The following is an 11,631-nucleotide window of genomic DNA, read 5'->3' as shown; positions in this document are numbered from 1 at the left end:
AGGTTTTGTCCGTCTATGCTAATCAGATACTTTATATCAATTACCTTGAACTGACTTGCTGTTCAAAGGTACCACACGATGTGCAATTAAAAATAACAGCAATTAGCAAAATGAAAACATAAAAAAACTTTATTCATGTTGAAAAAAAGCAAAAATAAAACCAAACATGATTGTCTTTTCAAAACCGCCTTAGCCCTTTGCAATTATTATTGTTTTCATTTCTTCTGTAACCCTTCATCCAGTTTTAACGTAATGTGAAGGCAGCCATTTTGTATAAGTATGATACTGGATCAACCATGATGGTGCATACAAGTCCATCTAATAGTAGGTAAATGGCTTACTCTCACATTTAGGGGTTTATTTATAATAAATAAAATTGCAGTGCTATTCATCCTGTAAAACTATATGTTAGGCTATTTTCTCGGCTGGTCGAACGTTATTTTTCATACAGAATAAAGTGAATCAGGAAAATACTGCATTACAGCCACTAGCTAGAGCTGATGATCATAGGAAATACCTTTTTTTTTTTTAAATCAGTCTTAAAGATTGTACTGGTTGCTTTGACAACAGGGTCAAAACACAAAATGGCTGCCTCCGGTGTTCCTTGGTAAGGAGCGCATGTTGACCTTTAGAGTCCTGGTTGAATTTCTGCACTTGTTTATTCAAATACTGAAACAGCCAGTCCACTGAATTTGAAGTCTTCTACCACTTGCTTGGAGTGCTTTATTTTAGCTGACAGGGCTTCAAACACATCCCTTTGGTCCACAGCTATAGCCACTTTGTAAATAAATTCTTCTGACGATTCCAGGCCTCGTAAACCCAGGTTAACGCCACAACCTACAACAAAGTAGAAAATGAACCTCAGCAACAAATGAAAATACGTGCCACACATCTTCTCTGGAAAACCCAACCTGCTTAGATACATGACAACTGCCAAGGAGGAGGAAAAGGACAACCTGGACAAATGGAGGCCACCTCCAAGGGATAAGAGAAGTCTGCTTTCAATTTGTATTTTTACAGGTTAGGGAAATGCAGCAATAAATGGTTATTGTACAGAATACTACATGGATGTTTTAAAGAGATTTCCTTTCACTCCTGGAGATGCTTACAGGAATTAAGAAGCAATCTCTCCAAAGTGACAAGTGGCTAGTTTCACACAAGTCCATCTACCGATCGATTTGTGTACCACCAGCCTGGCTGTTTTTTTCCTTAATGATCAGTGCTGCTGGCTATAAGCCAGCAGCGCTGATCATTTTATTTCAATGGCGGGGAAGTTTCCCCACCGTCAAAACACAATAGCTCATCGGAAGTGATTCCCTCCTTCCACATTATTTACATGAGGGTCCCCAAAGTCCCCCAGAAAGCAGTGTTTAGAAGTATGAAATTCAATTATAGACAAGAATAAAAGATAAAAGGAAGGGAGCGCTTCTAAGAGTAACCAAGCAAACTAATGCACAGAAGTAAAATGTTACTAAGGTTAAAACCCTCCCACCTGATAACAGAACATTCACAGCACACAACATTATATACTGCTGGGCTGACTGTGTATCTCAATCTCCAGTCTATGCTGACAGGTCTAGCAAGCAGAGATGAGCGTTCACTGAACATTCCAGCTCAGCCTTTTTACTGCCAGGCTGACTGTCAGGGTGTAGTGAATGTTCAGCACAAAGTGGAGATCGAGATACACAGTCAGCCCGGCAGTAAAAAGGCAGAGCCAGAATGTGCAGTGAACGCTCATCTCTGCCTGCCAGACCTGTCAGCATAGACTGGAGATTGAGAAGCACAGTCAGCCCAGCAGTAAATAAGCCTATGTGCAGTAAAAGTTCTGTTACCGGGTGAGAAGATTTTCTTTAATTTTACACTATATTTCAGTGTATCAGTGTGTATGTACTTCAGAATAAGGCCAGCGGCTGGGCGCAGCTTCAAGGGTGGGAGTGGGGATGAGGAGAGCTAATGGGTTTGGAGGGGCGCAACTGAAATCTGGGAGGGGGGGGGCACAGCCTAGATCTGGCCATGTGATAGATAATGAGCCCATCCATCAAAAGCCCATGGAGATCAATTGGTGCAAAGAAACAGAGTTCACTCTGCCACCCTAAGCTCAAAAGGGCAAACCCTCACCTCCTTAGTTGGACCTTCAGATTATAAAAGGTCAAATGGGCAGGTTCTCCTTTAATTAGCTGGGATAAAGTGCACTGGAGGATTCAAACTCTCCCAATCATAAAAGAAAACCCGAGGAAAATTATACAGCATTGCAACTCAGGAAAAGAACAAATAGAACATGGTGCTCTCTGTGCGTCTCTTAAAACCAGATTATTTACTGTATTTAAAAAAACAAAAACACTCGCATTAAAATCCAATAAAAACACTTCTTCGTGACAGTTCAAATGAGCAGCGGCATTCCCCACAGCTGCCTTAGGATCTCATTTAGCAAAGCAGGAAAAGACAGGGAACAGTAGACACAATCACATTTTCAACACAACGCAACATTGCTTATGTGAACTAAAACTAAATATATACAGTATATACATATATATGTTTTTTTCTTTTTTGAAAAGCCAGTGGAGTGCAAAACGCACCCAAAAACTTCCACCCGGTGCCAAAAAAAAAGTGCACAAAGAGTGAAACACAAAAACTTGCAATGGGTGTTACACTGTCCTCCCCTAGGGAAGGACCTTACCCTGATCCCCCAGGGCGTTAGGCTCCAGACAGGAACTGAGGTACTTCACATGGGACCATCTGGCCTAAACCAGACGGACCCCCGTTCTCTGGAAGGTCTGCCGAAACAGACCCACCCAAGTACTAGGTGGGACTCCCCCGAAGGGAGACCCCATGAGAGAGGGCGAACCAAGCCAGGAGGCCTACGTCCACCCCCTCCCAAGACTTTCAGAGTAGGCCCGAGGACCCACACCCTACTCATCACACTGTGACAAACGTGACAACATCAACCAAAAAAATACAAAAAAAAGTGACAAACACAGGGATAAATAAAAAGAAAGTGGGGAGAAGGAAGTGGGAGAGAGTGAAAAGTGACCATTGTGTAATACAATGGCCGGCCCTCTGGCCAGGAATAAAAATTTCCCCTGGTCCTAGCCAAAAGGCTCAGCCCTAGAGGCAGGTGCGAAAAACGTGTTATATCTATATGTATTATACACAGTATACTGTATGAACTGTACATATATATGTATACCAATACACATACATACACACTTAATCCACTGCTAAACACAAGGATTAGAGTGATGCCATTGGGGACCCATTCCTGTTGATATTGGATTTACAGCCATAGTAGGAAAGCCTGTCCCCTGCCAGCATGCTGTGGAGTGGAACCCTTGCTTTCTGTGTGGAAGCAGTGATCTCTCTGCAGAAGTCCACCTGCTGAGCCAAAACTCTCCAATAAACAGGGGGCATGACTTTTGCTGATTGCAGATTGACTATTTAGGGGGTGTGCTAGATTCTGCAGATAGACCACTGCTTTTCCAGACAGAGCAAGAGTCCCACTCTGCAGCTGTTGGCAGGGGACAGGCTTTTCTATTCAGGCTGTAGCTGCTTTAGAAAGAATATGAACTATAAGATATTGGACACTTTTTGTTTCAATGCCCCGGGATGTATTTAGATTAACTAAATTGGGAGTTCAATCATTCTTTACAGAATTATTAAAATATTGAAATGGAAAAGCAGGCGTGACCAGCATCTAACCGTTTTCTCTCATTTTTATGTTAATTAATTCTAAACAGGGTAATATGGCTCTAATTTATCTGTATTTAAAGAAGCTTTAACGATTATATAGATTTTTAATAGGTGAATAAAGGATGCATTTCTTGGTTATGTGACATGCTGTGTTGCATATCTTACTTCAACCAGAAGAGGGCGCAGTGCAACGCCACATTTCATTGTTTAAATGTAATACAATTGCCAAGACAAATTTAGGCTTCACAAAGATTAGATTCTTAGCTTGCCAGCGGAAACTACAAACTCATAATACAGAATTGCAATCCATAAAGCTGTAAATTGACCAGCAGTGCTGGTTTCCTGAAATGCTTAGTTTAGACAAAGTTTATTGATCTGAATGACTTATGCCGTTTGAGAAGGAAAGTGCTTTGGAAAGTGCCATAATAAAAGGCAAAAGGGTTTGATGGTTAGTAATATTTAGCAATAAAAGCTTTTATATCAATATATTTTTATGTTACGGCAAATGTCAGTTGGATTCATTTAAAGGGGACACTACATCTATTACAATTTGCCTAGTATGTTTTTCCACAAAAAAAAAAAAAAAAAAAAAAAAAAAAAACAGACTTTGCGTTTAGAGGAAAATTAGGTATTAAAATATAAACTGACATACAGCCGAGTCCATCTGAGACAAGCTGGCCTGCCCATGTCAAAAGTAATGGAAGAAACTCTGATCCAGAGACTGAAGTGCCACACCAAAAGGTTATATTCAGAAAAAACTTTATTGATTGGGTGCAGTAGTAAATGCATTTTGGAGCCCTGAAACACCCCCTTCATCAGGGCTCCAGACGCTGTGCAAGTCTCCTTGTTATAACGCACTTGGGATCTATTTGTAGGCAGGTGCAGTCTATTTTTTCCACTGCAGGTGGCGCTCTTCCGCAGTGGCACTGCAGTTGGAGAGGAGGTCAAGGGGAACCCATTTCCTCTAAGGTTTCCTGGGTCACTGTGGAAGCATCCAATTATATGCTGCCACCCCATGTGACTTTAGAAGCCATGGGTCAGGCAGAGCCTATTTAAGGAAAACACGCAGTAGAGTGCAAACGCCTAGTGCATTACCAGAAATTAAATGTATAAAATGTGGAAGATGACAAAATGGGTACTTACAAAGGTAAAAGGTACAAAGCATTAAAACCACAAGACACAGTGCAGTTCAGGGATCATAAAGCCTAACAAACTACTCCGCTAGGCTGGCAAGCTGACAAGTTTCCAAGGTGTGCCAGAGCTTAGCTCTGCAGAGCCTATTTAACCAATTGCCTACTGGGCACTTTCACCCCCTTCCTGCCCAAGCCAATTTTCAGCTTTCAGTGCTGTCACACTTTGAATGACAATTGCGCGGGATGCAAAGCTTTACCCAAACAACATTTTTACATTTTTTTGAGACAGATAGAGCTTATTTTAGGTGATATTTAATCACCACTGTTTTTTTTTTTTTATTCAATTTTTTTTATGCTAAACAAACAAAAAATAACCGAAATTTGGGAAAGAAAAAAGGTTTTTAGTTTCTGTCAGAAAATTTAGTAAATAAGTAATTTTTCTCCTTCACTGATGTGCGCTGATGAGGCTGCGCCGATGAGGAGACACTGATATACAGCACTGATAGGCAGCACGGATAGGCAGCAATGATGGGCACCGAAAGGCGGCACTGATGGACACTGATAGGCACCACTGATGGGCACTGATGAGCACAGACAGGCATCACTGATGGGCACTGAAAGGCAGCACTGGTGGGCACTGACAGGCAGCACTGGTGGGCACTGACAGGCAGCACTGGTGGGGCTGCACAGGCTGCCATACCTGTACATTTCTCATTGCAATGTAGTAAGGCACAGAACAAGCCTATGGAAGCTAACACAAATATGGGGTTGGTATTTGTTGGGGTCATCCAATTTGTTGGGTACTTATTATTTGTGCATCTGAGATTAAAGCACCAAACCGAGAATGAACTGTCCAAGTATAAATTTATTCCAATATGAATTAAGATAATGGATGGAGACAACACATTTTGTGGCCCTAAAATAAGGGGGGGTGATGAGTACTGAAAAAAAAAAAACAGAAGATGTAAATTATACCATTTTTTGAGAGGACAAAGAGGACAAGTGTAGAGTTTGTCAAAAGCTGGTTGGAGCATTGCGGAGTTTGCAAAGATGTACTTAACTAATATCACTGCCCGAAAAAAAGCAGACTACCTTGGACCTCCAACCTACCACTGAGTCGACTAAAAGTGAAAGTGTTGATGACAAGACAAAGGGAGGGTTAACTTACTGCGTGGAGACAAATCTGAGACTTTGAGGGGACAGGTGCTAAATAGGAAGCAGTAATGGTAAAACACCTTTGAGCAAACAGACAGAGAAGGATATGTCATGAAAGCCTTTCCTCCAGGGGCAGACACACCATTTACGCAGACTGTACAACGACACAGCGAGTTATTGGCCCATTTATATTAGCTGTGGATTGGACAGGTGATGGGACTTCCTTCTGCTGTCAAGTAGACCTGGACACTGCTCACATTTGAGGCATTCCCTGGCTGTGCTCCTGGTTTGTAATATCCCACATAGGGGCCAGAAAATTGGACTTGAAGGGCATGGGGGTAGGGGGTGATCATACTACTGACTGTAGCCCACCAGTGGCAGGAAATGATCAACACTGGTGCGGAAAGTGTAGTGCACTATTAGGGCGAACATCTAAAAAGTCAAACATCTGGCAACCAGTCTGCGAGAGACAGTTATACCAAAAGCGGGTTCAAAAAAAAAAATGTACCTTGGTAGAAAGTGGTTCCCATTAACTTTGCATAAAATTGAGTATTTTGAATCTTTGATGTGAACCCTAAACAGATTAAGGCTTCATGTACACTACAGCTCCTAAACTTGAGTTTAGGAGCTCTGGGCATTTTTTGCCAAAGCTCCTAAACTCAACTTCATAAAAGCTTACAGTATCTCACAAAAGTGAGTACACCCCTCACATTTTCGTAAATATTTTATTATATCTTTTCATGTGACAGCACTGAAGAAATGACACTTTGCTACAATGTAAAGTAGTGAGTGTACAGCTTGTATAACAGTGTAAATTTGCTGTCCCCTCAAAATAACCCAACACACAGCCATTATTGTCTTAACCACTGGCAACAAAAGTGAGTACACCTCTAAGTGAAAATGTCCAAATTGGGCCCAAAGTGTCAATATTTTGTGTGGCCCCCATTATTTTCTAGCACTGCCTTAACCCTCTTGGGCATGGAGTCCACCAGAGCTTCACAGGTTGCCACTGGAGTCCTCTTCCACTCCTCCATGATGACATCACGGAGTTGGTGTATGTTACAGACCTTGCGCTCCTTCACCTTCCATTTGAGGATGCCCCACAGATGCTCAATAGGGTTTAGGTAAGGAGACATGCTTGGCCAGTCCATCACCTTTACCCTAAGCTTCTTTAGCAAAGCAGTGGTTGTCTTTGAGGTGTCTTTGGGGTCGTTATGTTGGAATACTTCCCTGCGTCTCAGTCTTCGAAGGGAAGGGATCATGCTCTGCTTCAGTATGTCACAGTACATGTTGGCATTCATGGTTCCCTCATTGAGCTGTAGCTCCCCAGTGCTGACAGCGCTCATGCGGCCCCAGACCATGACACTCCTACCACCATGCTTAACTCTAGGCAAGACACACTTGTCTTTGTACTCCTCACCTGGTTGACGCCACACACGCTTGACCAAATAGGTTTATTTTGGTCTCATCAGACCACAGGACATGGTTCCAGTAATCCATGTCCTTAGTCTGCTTGTCTTTATCAAACTGTTTGTTGGCTTGCTTGTGCATCATCTTTAGAAGAGGCTTCCTTCTGGGATGACAGCCTTGCAGACCAATTTGATGCAGTGTATGGTCTGAGCTCTGACAGGCTGACCCCCCACCCCTTCAACCTCTGCAGCAATGCTGGCAGCACTCATACCTCTATTTCCCAAAGACAACCTCTGGATATGACGCTGAGCATATGCACTCAACTTCTTTGGTGGACCATGGCGAGGCCTGTTCTGAGTGGAGCCTGTCCTGTTAAACCAATGTATGGTCTTGGCCACCGTGCTGCAGCTCAGTTTCAGGGTCTTGGCAAACTTCTTATAGACTAGGCCATCATTTTGTAGAGCAACAATTCTTTTTTTCAGATCCTCAGAGAGTTATTTGCCATGAGGTGCCATGTTGAACTTCCAGTGACCAGTCTGACAGAGAGTGAGAGCGATCACACCAAATTTAACACACCTGCTCCCCATTCACACCTGAGACCTTGTAACACTAACGGGTCAATGACACCAGGTAGGGAAAATGGCTAATTGGGCCCAATTCGGACATCTTCATTTAGGGGTGTACTCACTTTTGTTGCCAGTGGTTTAGACATTAATGGCTGTGTGTTGAGTTATTTTGAGGGGACAGCAAATTTACACTGTTATACAAGCTGTACACTCACTACTTTACATTGTAGCAAAGTGTTATCTCTTCAGTGTTGTCACATGAAAAGATATAATAAAATATTTACAAAAATGTGAGGGGTGTACTTAATTTTGTGAGATACTGTATGTGTCCATTTCCAAATAGGCTTTTAGGATAGTTTAGGGGCTGCTGCAGTTAGGGAAGGTTAAACCTCCCTCAACCTCCTTCTCATGAATGCGAAAGAATCGTGTTCAGGATATGAAAGTTTTGACCGCCATCCGCAAAACGCTGCAAAATCGTGGCGCCATTTTGCCACGTTTTCTGTTTTCCCCTCAGCCAGCGGTCATAATACGCTATGTGTACATGAAGCCTTAGGCTTCATGTACGCTAGCCTACACTGGCAGCTCCAAAACTTGAGTTTAGGAGCTTTTGGCATTTTTATGCCATAGGCTTTTAGGAGAGTTTAGGAGCTTCAACCTCACTTTCCTGAACACGAAAGAATCACATTCAGGATAGCAACGTTTTGACCTGGGCTGCGGGAAAAAACACCTCGTCTAGATGCCTAAATGCATTGAGTTGCTGCCATGTGATTGGCTGATTATTGTATTACCAAGCAATTGAACAGGTGTACCTTAAAAAGTGGCCAGTGAGTGTAGTTTTCTTTCCAAGGTCTGACAGCAGCTGTGACACTGAACATTACCTGTAATCTTCAGGAAGTGGATAAATCTGGTATCTTTCACCTCCTCTTATGAATTAGCCCAAATTTGCCTAGAGCTTAAAGTGTTTGTTAACCCAAAAAAACAAAAAAAAAAAAAAAGACATCCTGGTCCCTTAAAGCAGTGCTTGTGCTGTGTAATCTGCCCCCCTCTAAACTGTAAAAAAAACTCCCTGAACCTGCCACTTCCTGTATCCCCTCTTTGTACTGACCACAAAAATCAGGACTGCTGAGCCCTGACTTCCGTGGTCAGAGTGCGTCCCTCCGTCATACGCAGCTCTCCTCTTTGCTCTCCCCCTCACCCCCTCCTCCTTGCCTGTCAGTTACCTCTGTTTCTCCCCCCGCCGCTATTATTTAAAATAAATAACCTACAATGCTCACTGCCAGCACCTCTATTAGAGCCTGGCACACCACACTATGTAAGTCTTTTCTAAAAAACAAGCATTGTAAATACCTATTTAGAGCTCTCTTCAGACCGTTCAGGTGGCTTGCATACATGGCTTCTGCGGGAGGGGCTTAGCGGCCACGTGATCTCCCCGGCTGATGTCAGAGGAAGATCTGTAAAGCGGTCACCAGTCACGTGACTGGCCTGAAGACAGCTCTAAATAGGTATTTACTAGTTTTTTAGAAATTACTTACATAGTGTGGTATGCCAAGCTCTAATAGAGGTGCTGGCAGTGATTTCAAAATTAGACTTAAACATTTTAAGCTCACTGAATCCTTCATTTGCTCAATCAATGACCTAAAATTTATTAAAGTGAACCTCTAGTTACAAAACATACAATAATATTACAATAAACATTTTCAAGCATATATAGCAGCTGCTGCAAACCTGCAGTCATTTCTTGTATGGCACAGTCAAACATTGATTTATTCACTAAAGCTGGTGGCCATAGACTAGAAAAATTTTGTTCAAAAAAGTTTGTTTCAGGAAAAGAATGTACTTACTGAAGACAGTGGTGTCTCTCTACTCCTTGCATATTCAAACTTCCAAGACCAAAGACAATTCTAAGCATTGGAATGTTTTTTTTTTCTGTGTGCCAGAGACAGCAAGGAGGGTGTTTCAGGATTACCAGCAGGTATGTTCCAGGATCACCAGGTTACAGAAATATGCATATGGCTTGGGATAGTGCAGAACAGCAATGCCTGGATGAATGCCTGAACTAATAAGGTAGGCTATGTTCCCTGTATGCATCTCATGGTTACATTTTGCTGTGTACCTTTAAGAAAACAAAAAAAGACCTACCTGTATCAAAGTTAAGAACCCGAGCAGCTTCTCCCTCTAATGTGACCACAACATTAATGCCTTCAATGAAAGCAGATGTTATCCTCCTGTGTGAAAGCATGATCTCAAATAATCTGCGACTGCACTGCAGGTGAGAAAAGGATAAATCGCTCATTCTGGGCTCAATGTCTGCTTTATAAGCATTGAAGGACTGGTGAAAGATGTTCTTCATGACCTATGGGAGAAAATTGAGAGAAAATTGAGACCAAGATTTTGATAAACAAGTATACTAAACTCTGCATCACAACAATTCATAAAGTATATAATGATGACATAAAAGTTAGAGTATATTATTTTTTTTTTGCATTTAAAGCCCAACTCCAGATTCCATCTTCCTGGTCCCAACTGCCCCTCATTCCAACCCCCACTCCTCTGTACACCATTACTGTCATTTTTGCTTCTTTTGTATATACTTACATATTCCGAAGTTCTTTGGCCAATCACAGACCAATCACATGACATTCTAGATTCTCTTTGCCTCTTTTCTGATGCTGGGTGGTCCTAAAAAACGCAGAAAGCAGCCCTGATGTGTTGACATGAGCAGGGCTCCCTGGACAATTTCTATTTCAAAGAGCGGAGTGGTGACATCCTCTGTGGGGTGGCCAAACGAAGCTCTGCATCGACAGGAAGATGAATGCTGAGCAATATTTAACCCAGGAATGAACGGCACTGGACCTTGCAGCAGGCAAGGTCTTTAAAAGAAAGAGGTTGGCTTTATTTTGTTCTACGGAGATATTATATTGGTCATCATCGATGTCTATACACAACTGTAAGAAAGGCTTAGTGACGTACACTGATTAGGCATAACATTATGACCGTGACAGGTAAAGTGAATAACATTGATTATCTTGTTACAACGGCATCTGGAAGTGAGTGGGATATATTGGGCAGCCAAGTTAACAGGTTGCCCCTGAAGTGGATGTGTTGAAATCAGAAAAAATGGGCAAGTGTAAGGATTTGACTGACTTTGAGTCTGCAGTGGTCAGGACCTACCAAAAAGGAGTCCAAGGAAGGAAAAACCAGCAAACCAGGGACAGGGTCATGGGTGGCCATGGCATATTGATGCACGTGCCTTGTGCAGGCCTATGCAGTCCAATCCAGAAGAAGAGCTACTGTAGCTCAAATTGATGAAAAAGTTAATGTTGGTTGTGATTAAAAAGGTGTCAGAACATACAGTGCAGACCCGTGTCCACAGCCAAAATCCCTACAATGAGCATCAGAAGTTCGATCCATGGAGGCCCCACCTTGCAACTTACAGGTCTTAAAGGATCTGCTACTGATGGCTTGGTGTCCAATACCAGAGCATACCATCAGAGGTCTAGTGTGATCTAAGCCTCAACTGGTTATGGTGGGTGGTCATGGTGTTATGGTTGATCAGTTTAAACATGGCTTTATCCAGATGTAGCACCCTGGTGTTTAGGCAGGGTTGCTAATAAATTTAGTTTGTCAGGTATTAATCATCCTGGCTGATTGTTAGAAGATCCACTGATTCCTCTCTAACT

General features: G+C 42.4%; 1 protein-coding gene across 3 annotated transcripts in view; it reads right to left on the bottom strand.

Annotated features, from left to right (window-relative positions):
• Positions 1-356: 356 nt before the first annotated feature.
• LOC141112598 (uncharacterized) overlaps positions 357-11,631 on the bottom strand; it is a 155,580-nt gene continuing 144,305 nt past the window's right edge. For all 3 annotated transcript variants that reach the window (XM_073605551.1, XM_073605552.1, XM_073605550.1), the window contains 2 exons: positions 10,091-10,304; positions 357-837 (listed from right to left, as the gene is read on the bottom strand). In XM_073605551.1, coding sequence (XP_073461652.1) covers positions 659-837; positions 10,091-10,304 — 393 coding nt within the window. In that variant the 3' untranslated portion in view covers positions 357-658. The remainder of the gene's footprint in view (positions 838-10,090; positions 10,305-11,631) is intronic.

Source organism: Aquarana catesbeiana, linkage group LG11 (assembly GCF_042186555.1).
Source record: "Aquarana catesbeiana isolate 2022-GZ linkage group LG11, ASM4218655v1, whole genome shotgun sequence".
NCBI classification, from domain to species: domain Eukaryota; kingdom Metazoa; phylum Chordata; class Amphibia; order Anura; family Ranidae; genus Aquarana; species Aquarana catesbeiana.
Note: the sequence above shows the minus strand (reverse complement) of the source record. Positions and strands in the feature narration are given on the sequence as shown.